The sequence below is a fragment of the Salminus brasiliensis genome, chromosome 20 (assembly GCF_030463535.1).
Source record: "Salminus brasiliensis chromosome 20, fSalBra1.hap2, whole genome shotgun sequence".
NCBI lineage: Eukaryota > Metazoa > Chordata > Actinopteri > Characiformes > Bryconidae > Salminus > Salminus brasiliensis.
The window spans coordinates 33,146,375-33,160,257 of record NC_132897.1 but is presented as its reverse complement, the minus strand read 5'-3'; the positions used below and the strand labels follow the sequence as shown (position 1 = coordinate 33,160,257).

At 45.6% G+C, this 13,883-nt stretch overlaps 1 protein-coding gene across 3 annotated transcripts in view; it reads left to right on the top strand.

The window, feature by feature from the left end:
* The window catches only part of loxl2b (lysyl oxidase-like 2b), a 37,092-nt gene that overhangs the window by 17,827 nt on the left and 5,382 nt on the right, over window positions 1–13,883 (top strand). For all 3 annotated transcript variants that reach the window (XM_072664473.1, XM_072664472.1, XM_072664471.1), the window contains 5 exons: window positions 3,748–3,959; window positions 6,978–7,194; window positions 9,416–9,599; window positions 11,319–11,476; window positions 12,330–12,497. In XM_072664473.1, coding sequence (XP_072520574.1) covers window positions 3,748–3,959; window positions 6,978–7,194; window positions 9,416–9,599; window positions 11,319–11,476; window positions 12,330–12,497 — 939 coding nt within the window. The remainder of the gene's footprint in view (window positions 1–3,747; window positions 3,960–6,977; window positions 7,195–9,415; window positions 9,600–11,318; window positions 11,477–12,329; window positions 12,498–13,883) is intronic.

Genomic DNA, 13,883 nt, shown 5'->3' with positions numbered 1-13,883 from the left:
TCCAATGACATAGGGCTGGGCGATATGGTAAAAATACTATATCACGATATACGAATGTTTATCGTTATTGCGATATAGAACAAAAGGTATCACGATACGATAAACTATCGTCATGTTGCCCAGCCCTACAGACCTGTGGTTGGGCAAAAGGAGCCCAAGGTTGGGCAGATGGTAGCCAGCTAGCCAGAAAGTAACATAACCTAGCTAATTAGCTAAAGTAAAGTAAGTTAAACAGAAAAATAGGTCAAATAAAATAAAAAAAAGTACAACCACATTAGCTAGTGTAAAAAGCCCCTTCAAAATCCAAAGGTTTTGGTTACAGATTGCTACACCCACCAGTAGCTAGCTACTTAGCCGCCAAACACACCAAAAAAAACAAAAAAAAAAAACAGTTTTACTCAGTTATAACTTTATGTATTTAAAATAACTACAGCATACCTAAAAAAAAAAACCCTTACTAACAAACCTAGCCAGCTGAAGTCAACATAAGCTAGGTCAATAACACATAGCTCACTAGCTAGTTGGCTAGCTAACTCTCTGCCCAAGCAGCTTACATATTTACCTCAAAAAGCATTTCCTTCACTGAGGATTGAGGAAAGAAAGTGTAGAAGACGACAAGTTTTCACAATTCACTGCTGGTAGATTTAGGTTTAGCTGCTTAGTGTGTTAGCATTAGCTAAGGTGGGAATAACACAGTAGCTCCAAGCTGTTTAGACCAGGATAGGCTGTGCCTCAGCTTGGGCAGGAGAGGTTTCAGGGTTGGGCGGATTGTGTCTTTAGCACTAGCTTTAGTTAGAAGGCTAGCTAGCGCTAAAGTACTTGTGAGACGGCTCACGCTAAAGGCTAAGCACCTCAGTCAAACGCTCCTTTAAAATAAAAACTAACTGGAAGCTATTTAGCTGCCAAACTATTCCTAAAATGTTCGTTTGAAGCTGAAGTTAATGTTGACTACTTTAATGGCATTTCAGCTAGCTAGCAGCTAGCTAACTTTAGCTTGTAGATAGATTTCACTTGACTGAGAAGACAACAGTGCGGCTAACTAAAAAGGCTAGCTAACTACTCTAGCATGTCTCCCTACAGTTTTACCTCAGCAAGCGCGTCCAACTGTGGAAGAAGTTTAGCTGCATAGCGTTAGAAGTTAGCTAGCGTTAGCTCATTAGCTCAATTCAGACGGTCTCTGTAACTCTAGCGCAAATGTGCTAAACATTTCCTGTGGCTAGTTTTGAAAATTATACCATTTTCAAAGGTACACTTTCTGAAATGCTCATTTTTGTTAGCATGCTAGCACCGGTGCACATTTTAAAGAATTATTTATTGTCAAGGGGTTAACCTGTGAATGTCTTTAGACCTTTTCTAAAACCTTTTCAGGCTAAGTTCTCATCTTTTTCTCTGTTGTGGAAATTCTGGATGCGGCGACTCTGTTTGCTAAGTGTACGTTTTTACACGTGAACATAAACAAAGACTACCAAAGCCGCCGGCTACCACACTATCAGATTGCATGCTGTATTTGAAGAACGGCCCAGTGTTTACTACCGTTTCTCCATACACTAGGTTGCTTGTCTGCAGAGGACTATATATGGAAGTGAATGTCCCCGTATACGTCTCCATATGCTTTCATAACAAAAACAGTTTCCCTGGTGAAGGACACGTTTGCTTGAATTCATGCCATCGCACCGAAACCGCTCCTGTGTTTTGTTGTTTTTTGTTGTTGTCGACCACAGAGTCAAATATAGATTTTGGAAACACTCGCTTTAGCATCAAGTATGGTCAAGTGCCAGACATAAATATAGCCCTGTCTGGACGCTCAGCTGACCATTTCTTCTACAATTACGGGTCGCGGCGGTGCCTGAAGGTTGTAGTGTAAATGTAAAATGCTAATGTCCCTTCTAAAACTCATTTGGGCCCAAATACAGTGTTACTCATGTCCTACATCTGTGATTTGAGCCTTCAAATGCATGAAAAAGATGTTTGATCAACTCATTAATGTCATTTCATCTACATGCCGTTACCGTAAAGCTTATATATATATAATATATTCAACTCGAATTCTAAACCAACATGTCCGAAGTTGCAGAAGCTCCAAGAACATCAACCTTTTAGCGTCTGTTGTTACCCCACCACTGAAATTTTGCTCTAACACCCAGCTTTACCACGTACACCCAATGGGAGCTATAGCAGTGTAGCACGTCTATTGTCCATTGTGTGCACACTAACCAAATTCAGATGTTCAGTTGAGGAGCTCCAGAGCTCTCTGGCTAGTCCCAGGTGTTCAGGAAGTCGACAAATCCTAGGTGTATCCTCAGAGAGCTTTGAGGAAAGCTGTTCAGTTCATAATAACTAGCTAGAGCTGTTCAAACTGCCAAAGTCGAAAACGAAAACGTGTTTCTTATTGGCTTCTTTGGCACTTGCGACTCATGTAGCGCCAAAACCGTAAGACGTGATCTGTCGCAGGAACCCATCAGCAGCCTCCTTCTGGGAATTTGTGCACTTGGCAGATGTGAAGGCCAACAGGGGAACCCATCTGAAGAGGTCGCCTACATTGCTCATCCATCCTGAACATCTCTCAAAACAACAAAGACAAGCTAGTGCTAGCTAGTTAGCTCGCTCACTGGAAGTACCTCAGGTTCAACCAAAGAGATTTTGGCTGGTGTAGACCAGAGGGTATGGCAAAGGGTAGCAGACAAAGAAAGGACACCCCTCTCAGCCCAGCATTTCCTTCCACAACCACATTCCTAGGAGTTAAGACTCCTAAACTCCTGGAGTCCCTTATGAAAACAGCCATGTTCTCACCCTCCTGCTGTGGTCTGATAGGAGGAAAAGAAGAACTTCTCTTGCCTTTCTGTGGCGCCCCTCTCTTTAAGCCTTAGGAAAGCCATGGTTTTTTGTTCCATGGTGCTGCAGATAGTCGTGCTGGTGGTGGTGTGAGGAGGAGGAGGGCCGGTCAAGCTCTGGCCTTAGGCTTAAGTTGTTTTTGCTGAGCACAGCAAATTACACTGTCTCCCAGGCTTCCAAAACCCTGCTCTGTTCCAAGCCCAAAAAATGCAGGCCTGTTCATCCACCTCCTTGTGTGGCCTCAGATTGTATTCTGTACTTTGTTAACTCATTTTTCGATAATGTAGCACCAGATCTTCACATTGTGTCCAAATCTCAACTAGAGGTCGCTGCCAAATTGGTTGGCCGGCCTGCTTCAACAACAGGGCTTTGTGGGCTATGGAGTATTAGCCTCCTGTCAGACGTTCCTTCAGATTCCACCCAAAGTGTGGAAATCTCCTGGATTGCAGTGACATGTAATCCACCTCATTATGCACAGCATTTGCACCATCATGAAAGGAAGAGTGGCTCTCGAGTGTTGCTGCAATCGTCTGTGGTTTTTATAGGAACGTGATGAATCAAGTAAGCTGGCTAGGAGCCGTCAGTAAGACCCTCGCAGAGGCTCCAGCAGGGACTTGCGTAACCTCGGCGCGATGCACAATGCAGACGTTCAGGCACTGGAACTTTTTTTTTTTTTTCCATAGACGCTTTTGTTTTGGAGGAAAAAAGGGAAGCTTGCTGGAGCAAAAGATCAGTAAGATCAGAGCAATTAAAGGATACTTTAGACTTTTACCCAGAAATGCTAGCGTGGCTAACAGCAAAGGCCAGTGTGCACGATTGAGGTGTTTTTACCAGCAGTAAAAATAAATAAATAAATAAATAAATGGCGGTCTTTAAAAAAAATTTATAACCTCTTTTATCTGCTTTTGTTGCCAGAGCTTGAACATCCAGGTGGAGGACGTTCGCATTCGGCCCATTCTGGCGTCCTACCGGAAGCGGATCCCTGTGACGGAGGGCTACGTGGAGGTGAAGGACGGAGGAAAATGGAAGCAGATCTGCGATGAGGAGTGGAGCCCGATGAACAGCAGGGTGATCTGCGGGATGTTCGGCTTCCCTGGAGACAAGAGATACAACATACGTGTCTACAAGTCAGTATGCATCGTCTTTTGGCAAAGATTCCTTATAGAACTGTTTGGGTTTTATGCCCAAACATGTGTGGCATCACTCGGGATGGAACCTAAACAATAGGGCATAGTGCATAGACCCCCAAATGTCCATAAAAATGGACAGAGGTTTATCCGTTTTTATATACAGTGTCCGAAACTGCTAAAGCAACTCCATAGCTCAAGAACCCAACAGTAACAGCTTGCCAAACCTGGGCAAACTGAACCCACAACCCACAACTGTGATCAGTTACCTAGTGACTTTACCTGGGAGCCACCACTGCCCAGAGGGATTGAAACCAACAAACTACTGCAATATCTCAAAGCTTCCTCTATACCAGAAATCATCAATTCCAGTCCTGGAAGGTCAGTGTCCAGCACAAGTCGGGGATGTTCCTGCTCAGACACACCCACTAGACCTGTTAACCAACTGATGAGTTGGATCAGAGTCCACAACCTAATGTTGTGGGTGCCATCCCTCCAGACCTGAAACTGATGATCTACACTGACCACAGATCTCTTATGGATATATTATTTATCCATCCATTAGCTACCGGGCCAGAGGATGTAAATAATGGAAACAGGAAAGAAACACATGCAACCTTTCTGTGGTCATTGGCGCTGAAAACCGCCTGGCTAGCTGTTCTAAACACATATCCAAAGTACTAACGTCTGCTGACCGCTAGAGCTCACTGGGGAAAATGTCTCCAGGAAGCATACCAGGCAAGCAATGCCACAAATCTTCTCAGGTCAGCCTCGATGAGTCTTAGAAGGACATCGTTGGGAGTCTTTGTTCTATTCCTGTTGCGTTTTTTTTTTTCCGGTGAGTGTAATGCACAGCTGTAGACTCGTAAATCTGCGAGCTTTCTCTCATTATCATGTGGAAACCTGCTCTAAAACAACGTCCTGTCTGCGATTAATCACACACGAGATACTTCTGCTGGAGCGTGGAAAAAAAAAAGCTCTAAATGCTGGACTCAAGCTACGTGCCTCCTTGCACACGTTGAAGCTTACGAAATGTGTCTGCTCGGGAGGGCACAGAGCCAGCAGTCTTTTCATAACTCTGGGCTCTGGGACTGGGCTCTGGCTAAATGATCTCTGGAAACTCAATGAAAGCTTCCAGAAGTGGATCTTTACTCAACTTAGGTATACACCAGAAGTTTGCAGACACCTGCTCCTCCAGCGTTTCCTCTGAAATTAAGGGTTGCTGCAGTAAGAGCCTCTACTCTTCTAAGAAGACTTTATACTAGGATTTGATTGCATTCAGCTGTTTAGGAGCATCAGTGAGGTCAGTTACAGATGTTGGGCGATTAGCCCAACATCTGATTTCTCCAAATCTTCCCAAAGGTATTGGATTGAGCTTCTAGAGTATTTCTTTAGAGTATGCAGTTCCACTGCTCCACAGCCCAATGTTGGGAGGCTTTACAGCCCTCTAGCCAGTGCTCATCATTAGGTGTAGCTACCATTGGATCTCTGCAAGGCTGCTACAGATTGCGTCGTTCCATTTGCCAGTAATCTTTGTAGGGAATTGTAGAGATAGAGAATGTACCGACCGATTTCACTACAGTTGTGTAATCATCTAGTGTGAACCACTTAGGGCTTGTTGGGGGCAAATTAGCAGACCTAGGTACTAAAACCTAGAACCCTGTGATTAATAACCCAGTGCTCTAACCACTGAGAGCTTGTTGGGGCAAATTAGCAGACCTAGGTACTAAAACCTAGAACCCAATGATTAACAACCCAGTGCTCTAAGCACTGAGAGCTTGTTGGGGGCAAATTAACATACCTAGGTACTAAAACCTAGAACCCTGTGATCAAAAATCCAGTGTGACAACCACTGAGGGCTTCTTGGGGCAAATTAGCAGACCTAGGTACTAAAACCTAGAACCCAGTGATTAACAACCCAGTGCTCTAACCACTGATGATTGGGCGGGGGCAACTTAGCAGACCTAGGTACTGAACTCAGAACCTCGTGATCAATAACCCAGTGCTCTAACCACTGAGGGCTCGTTGGGGCAAATTAGCAGAGCTAGGTACTGAACCCAGAAACCTGTGATCAATAACCCAGTGCTCTAACCACTGAGGGCTCGTTGGGGGCAAATTAGCAGACCTAGGTACTAAAACCTAGAACCCTGTGATTAATAACCCAGTGCTCTAACCACTGATGATTGGGCGGTGGCAACTTAGCAGACCTAGGTACTGAACCCAGAACCCTGTTATTAATAACCCAGTGCTCTAACCACTGAGGACCCAACACTAGCAGGGTATCGAACCCACAACACTGTTTAAATGATCAATAACTCATTGATCTGACCACTGAGGGCTCGATGGTGGCAACCTAGTGGACCTAGGAGGTAAAAAAACAACTAGGGCCCTGTGATCAATAACCCAGTGCCAGCTTAGCGGACCTAGGTACTGAAACCTACAACCCTAAGTATAATAAAGGCACCTTGAAGAGCTGCCTTCTTAAACAGTAAACTTATTTCAAGTTGTGTTCAGTGAAAAACACTTTCCATGAAGAATTTCTTCCCATCTGCTTTTTCAATCACTGCTGAGCAGGATGGGAAGGGGGGAGGGGGATTCTTGTTTTGCTGAAAGTTCTGTGTGTGTGTGTGTGTGTGTGTGTGTGTGTTCCCATCCCTTTAAGTTTGTTTTTGACATAATCCACTCTGGACAAACTCCAGAACTAGACATTCTTTCACTCAGCAGTGAAATTAAAAACAAATGTGGGTCGCATCCCCCTCCTGCAACACCTCGGCGATGAGATTTTTTTCCTTCATTCACATTGTCTTTAGGAATGACGGGCAGTGGAACCTGTCTGACCTTATATAATTTACTTACGTGAAGACATTGCTGTGGTATCGAAGAAACTCTGCTTAGAGGCTTGGCATAGTTGTAGCTTTTCCAAAACCAGTGTTTTCTTTAACATAATACTGTATTTCGATCAGCACTGCAATCTGCGAACCACAGACCATCCTTTTCCTCTCTGGTTCTGTCTCGCAGGATGTTTGCCCGCAGGAGGACGCCGTCCTATTGGGACTACTCAGTGAACTGCACTGGAAACGAGGCCCATTTGTCGAGCTGTAAACTGGGACACTCTCTCTCGGCCAAGGGCAACAGCTCGTGCTCTCAGGGCATCCCCGTGGTGGTCAGCTGCGTCCCTGGCAGGGCCTTCGCTCCCACCCCCATGGCCGGCTACAGGAAGGCCTTCAAACATGAGGTAGGACAACACATGGCCACATGATTCACACTGCACTCTCAGAGTTTACAGGTTTTCCCCACAAGAAGCCATGGACTGCTGTATACGGAGTAGCGTCGTCCCAGACTAAGGAGTTTCTCGGCTGACCACCAGCATCTAATCCTGACCCTAACTTTAATCTCAACCCAAAACCTAATCCTTAGTTTAGGATTAGGATTAACCTTAATCTAGACATAAAACTTAATCCTAACCCTCACCCTTGACCCTAACCCAAAACCTAATCCTAACCCTAAATCTAACATCCACATAAAACCCAACCCTACCCTCAACCTGGCCCTAATCTTGACCCTAACCTTAACTGCATACCAAACCTGACCCTAATCCTAAACCTAATCCTAACCCTAAACTAACATCAACATAAAACCCAACTCTAACACTAAGCCTAATTCTAAACCTAACCTCAACCTAAAACTGGCCCTAATCCTGACCCTAACCTTAATCTAGACATAAAACTTAATCCTAACCCTCACCCTTGACCCTAACCCAAAACTTAATCCTTACCCTAAAACTAATCCTAACCCTAAACTTAACATCAACATAAAACCCAACTCTAACACTAACCCTAATTCTAACCCTAACCTCAACCTACCCCCCCCCCTTTAACCTGGTTTTAATCTCGACCCTAACCCTAACTGCATACCAAACCGGACCCTAAACCTAATCCTAACCCTAAATTTAACATCAACATAAAACCCAACTCTAACACTAACCCTAATTCTAACCCTAACCTCAACCTAACCCCCTATCCTGGCCCTAACCTTAATCTAAACATAACCTAATCATAACCCTCACCCTTGACCCTAACCCAAAACCTAATCTTAACCCTAAACTTAACATCCACATAAAACCCAACCCCAACCTGGCTCTAATCTTGACCCTAACCTTAACTGCATACCAAACCGGACCCTAATCCTAAACCTAATCCTAATCCTAAACTTAACATCCACATTAAACCAAACCCTAACCCTAATTCTAAACCCTACCCTCAACCAAAACCCCCTTAAACTGGCCCTAATCCTGAGTCTAACTTTAATCTAAACCTAGTCCTGTCCCTCACCCTGACCTTAATCTTGAGCCTAACCTTAACCAAGGCCTAACCCAGCTACAGAATGGTGTCCACAGTATGTCTATAAGAGTTTGCCGGGGATCTTAGTCGACCTAAAAGCTCTCTGACCGAGGGATGGACGTTTTGACCCAAGGGTGTGTCCTTTAACTTCCCAAGAACTGCCCAGCATGCTGAGATCTCCTCTCTTCTGCACTGAGGTCAAAGCTCTCACATGGCATAAAACACACATTTCAAAAAACGTACAGTATATGGGCATTTATTTTGAGAAGGCCGGCTGTATCAATCTGTGAGGACACCGTCCCCAACCCTGCAATTTCAGCGTCTAAAACTAGACTGGAGCTCTATGATTACGTGGACATTAATGTGAGAGAGCGATGAGGAAGGTATTTGATGGCTCTCCAGCCTCGCTCTGACACGCATTTTCCCCCCCAGAGATGATCTCACCAGCCAAACCACATGTTCCAGCCGTCAGAAAGACGGCAGGCATGCTCTCGGTCACGTTCCAGAGTTCACTCGGGTCGCACACACACAGGAACAGGCTCTACCTGCTGCTCTTCGTCTGAATCAGTCCCTCAGACGTCATCAGCTAGCTAAATGAACACATGGCTTTGGTGCTTTGGTTATGGTGCTTACGGGTCGGGTCGGGTTCGGCAATAGCTAGGTTTGACATGGTATTACCATGTAAAGTGCTTGTACAGCAGATCTGTTTTGGGCCACAATCGGCCCAACTGTAGACAGCTGGAGGACTGGGTTCAGGCCTCCAGACTCACCCACAGCAGTACGTAGGCTGGGTGAAAGTCCAAGTGTAGCACCAGGTCTAAATTGGGCCTTGACTTGTTTGCTGTCTGGGTTGATAACTGGTTGACTCTCAATAATATTGAGATTGTGAAGTGCTGACCACGCTCGCTTGGCTAAGGCAAGAAAGGGGAACTCGGGATGGGGGGGTCCCGGGCGACTTAGAGTTACTGAGACCTGAAGCCAGCGTAGCAGGCGACGTAGGCACCTTGTCACTACATGATCTTCTCATTTTGCTTCTAAGAGTGCATCTCTGAGGACATTTTAGGACACTGGAATCACCAGAAAAGCTTACTTACGTCATTTCTTCCTGTCTTTCAGCAACCCCTCGTGCGTCTGCGGGGCGGGGCAGTGGTGGGAGAGGGTCGGGTGGAGGTGCTGAAGAACGGCGAGTGGGGCACCATCTGTGACGATCACTGGAACCTGGTTTCGGCAACCGTGGTCTGCAGAGAGCTCGGCTTTGGGACCGCCAAAGAAGCGCTGTCTGGTGGTCAGCTTGGACAAGGTAATCACTGCACTTCTGGATCTTATCTGGAACAGATACAGAGCTGAACTACCAACAGAGCCTAGACGACATCCGTGAATTCAAGCAAATAAACAAACAAACAAAAGCAAAGAAGCCTGTAAACACATGGCGCTTCAATAAACTGGCATCAGAGTAGCGCACCTAGTGGTCTGGCATGACTTGTGAGTCTTGTGCCAATGCTGTCTTCCCTTAGAAAACAGTCGTGGAGGTGTTGGAAGCAGGAAAACGGTCAAACTCAAGAGCCAGATTGGGAAGGTCTTGTGGTCCAAGAAAGAACTGGGCATGGGCACCCAAGGGTCATAGTTGGAAGCTATGGAGGCCCCACACCTCACAACTTACAGGACACCTTCCGAGTCTTGTGGAGTCCATGTAATGAAAACTTCTGCAGTGGATTCTGCTGAAGCATGTGAGCCTCCCTTAGGCCTTGAGGCCTCAAGAAACGTCCCTGTATCCCACAGTATTCGACCGAAGGTCTGAGCATATGGCTCATACAGCTCATCTGTTTTCCAAATGTCCAGGAGAGCCGCTAGCTTGTAGACTGAAACCATACACCACACTGTGCGCCCTCCCTACGCTGGAGGCCATTATTACACATTGTTAACACTAAGCTGGACGGAAAATGGAAGTGTTTCTAGCCTGAAGTCACCATAAGAAGGAAAGACTTCAAGCTGGTCGAGCGTTATTTCTCTCGGCTGACTGAGAAACCGACTGCATATGTTTCTCCCAGGCTAGTTATGCAGCAACTTGCAAATGACAGGAAATGACTTTGCATTCTTTCTTGAATTTCAAACAGCCATAAATCAGTGTGAGAGGGGTTCTCGGTCAGACCGCACCACTTACAGCAGCTTACATTATCCCTCTATATTAACTTATACTGTTAACATGTATGTTTTCATGCCCCCCCCCAGATTGAAAAAAACGCCTGTGGGAGTGCCTGTGTTTGACTTAGGAAAAGCATAGTTTTAGGTAACCTGGGCTTTGGCTAGTTCGGGCCAGGGCTCCTGGAGATCTTTGGGCTGGAGTTCGGGTGGTTTTTGCTTGGTGGCAGGAAGCCAGGCCCCCCTCTGATTTGTGGACAGAGGTGAGACAGTTAAGGACAGGGAGGTAATGGGGTGGAGGCAGCCCCTCACTCTGAAGGATGACCGCTGTGATCGAAATGAATGGCCTTGACCTTCACCCACCAGCACGAGCCGTCAGAGTTAGGAAACAGCAGTCCTCAGTGCTGCGCTCTGCTGGGCGGAATGCGAGACCACCGCTGAATTCCAGATTGATGGTGCAACGAAGGCATCCTGAGCTCTGGATAGAAGGGTTCGGGCGGAGAACGTATCATTATCTCCGCGGATTTACTTCCACCTTCTGCTTGGAGAAGAACGCTGCAATAATGATCCACTCTGAAAAGGCAGGCAGCCTTTCATTGCTTTGGTTCAGGCTGAGCTGAGTAATTAGCAAAAACATACAGTGGAGCTTTCAGTTTCAGTCCTCACATTCTGCAGCACTGGAAATGGCATCAGACGTTCATCAGGGTAAACTGACCTCGACCATGGTTGTCTCAAAAGCCCCCTCATGTGTTGGTGCACTGTTCTACTGTGCAGCGATACCTTCACTACAAATATGACCTGCCTAGAGAAGTAGTGACCAAAAGACAGCCTTTCCTTCATCAAATATCTCCATTCCCTCTGTGTGTTTGTGTGTGTTTAGGAATGGGCCCGGTGCACATGAATGAGGTGAAGTGCTCAGGCTTTGAGAAGTCAGTCACCGAATGCCAGTTTAACATGGATAAGGACTCCGAAGGATGCAGTCACGAAGAGGATGCGGGTGTCAGGTGTAACGTTCCTGCCATGGGCTTCCAGCAGAGGGTGAGGACATCACACACATGACTTATTTAACTAGATCAGGCCATGACAGTTATTGGTATTTTAGGTCAGAAGATGTTGGATAAGAGCAGTAATTCTGTTTAGTGCCTTATTAAATAGCGTTTAAACCAATGGCTTATGTCTGTTTGTCGGCCATATTGGAAAGGTCAAGATGAATGTGAGAAAAGAGTGCGTAAATACTATGCTTACTAGTTTTTGAGTACAAAGTATGTACACATGCAGAACCAGTCCCATTTTGAATGTGGTTGCAATGGACACCATTATCTTGCAATGCAATCCGAAACGGAAATGAAGAAGCTACTCTATCTGAAACAATCATTGGAAAAAATGGCAGAGCAGTGGCAGCTAGAGATGGTTTATGGAGAGCCTGGCCACTTCTTACTTCCCTCATTATATCACACAATGACGGAAGAGGCCATCTACAGTGAATCTAGTCTTTTGTCCAGTTGAAATAGTGTCTACTTGTCCATCTTCCTTTAATATTGGAGAGTAGAATGATGTATTTCACTAAAAAGGTAGAGGGTTTTGGCCAATAAAGCCGACTGGTTGTGCTGACTGGTTAGTGAGATGCAGATAAAACAGTTCAGTGTTGAGGAATTTAGGGCATTTCTCAGTATGAAAATGATTAAATAATTAAAACTATGACTTTGCTACTATTAAAGAGTGCCTTCTAGCGTCTATGCCATTGCACTCCATCCTGCATGAGTCAGCCAGTTCAAATCAATCCTACCCAAATTGCATATCTTGATATCTCAACTAAAGGAACAGTAACTAGCCGCTAGGATCATGAGCATGTGCCGTACATCCAACCAATTATATTGCCGTTCTTCTGCAGCTGCGACTGACTGGTGGACGTAACCCATTCGAGGGCCGCGTGGAGGTGCTGGTGGAGCGCAATGGCTCTCTGGTGTGGGGCACAGTGTGCAGCGAGGGGTGGGGCACCATGGAGGCGATGGTGGTGTGCAGACAGCTCGGCCTGGGCTTCGCTAGCAATGCTTTCCAGGTATGACCTTCTATTCACCATTCACTGCGGCCTGCCCTGATCATAAAGTGGAGGACGGGCAATGTTATGTTTTGGTATTCGCTAAATAATATTGGATCCATATTATTTTTATAGCAGTATTCTGCACATCTGTGCTATGAATGACAACAGAACCCTCGCATCCTGGAACCTATAGTTTGTGAACAATTTGGCCAAAGGCGTGAGTGCAAAATGTTATAACTTACCCCTGAGGGTAAGGAATTTGAAAAGAATGCAAAGACACACTTACTAACTGTTAGGGCATGAGGGCGAATTTGTTATGCCTTGGGGTGTGCGGCAGCCAGTGGTGCTTGAAACGTTGCTTGGGTAAATGGAAGAACCTGTTTCACCGACAGCAATACCAGTAAAATTTGGAATCAGGGAAGATGCTAGTGTGACGCTAGAGTGATCCACATCATCCTCATAATCCACCACAAACTCCTTCAAGAAGCCCAAGCTGTAGTTTCTTGGACTGGCCGTCACTGTTACCTGGCTTTAACGTCAGTGAAAATGGTGGGGAAACTCACTGTTTAGCAAGACGGCCCAAAGAACATGGCAGAACTAGAAGCCTACCACGAAGGAAAAGCGGGTAGAAATTCCTAATACAAGTAAAACAAGCCGTTATACCTGTCAGCAGGGTGTCTAAACTTCTGCACACCGCAGAATCACTGGTTTATTTGTTCTGTTTTTATGATGTGTGGCTTTAATGACTGACAGGACACCATCATACACTCATTAAAACTGGACATTGAGTCCGCCTGGGACAACTATGATAGCACACTGACCACAATAAGCCTTTAGAAGCCTTTACTGTGGGTAAGCCATCTCTGTTGCTTTGATTTGGTGCCTTTCATCTTTGCCAAGGCGATGAGAAATTTGGGCACCATCATCAAAGTCCTGCTGCTTTTTGGTCCCTTAAAGCGATTCAGAAATGAATTTGTTTTCGAGTGTCTGGAACAAGCAGCTCCGTGTTGGCTTTGCGTGACAGTTCGAACTCTATGGAACGCAGATGCCAAGATGATTGGCTTTCGGCGTGATAACGAAGCTCCTCAAGAGACTTGCAGGGACGCTTTCATTGTTCCAGGACTTGCTTCCAGGAAGGTATGAGATGAAACCCAAGAGATGAACTGATTTCAAAGCGTTAATTAAAAGAAGAACATCTCCATTTGGTTTGACCACGGGAGACCTTCGCTTAAAACTGGAATTTGAGATGATTCCCGACTGTAGTTGTCAGAGCGATTATGGAGGAGTTTATGGGTTCAGGCCCCTCGGTGAAGAACGTCACTGACACTGACAAGCCAGGTGTGTGATTGCATGTGTGAATCATCTCTCGGGTTAACTGTAAGTTGGCCTTCGTGCCTCCAAAAC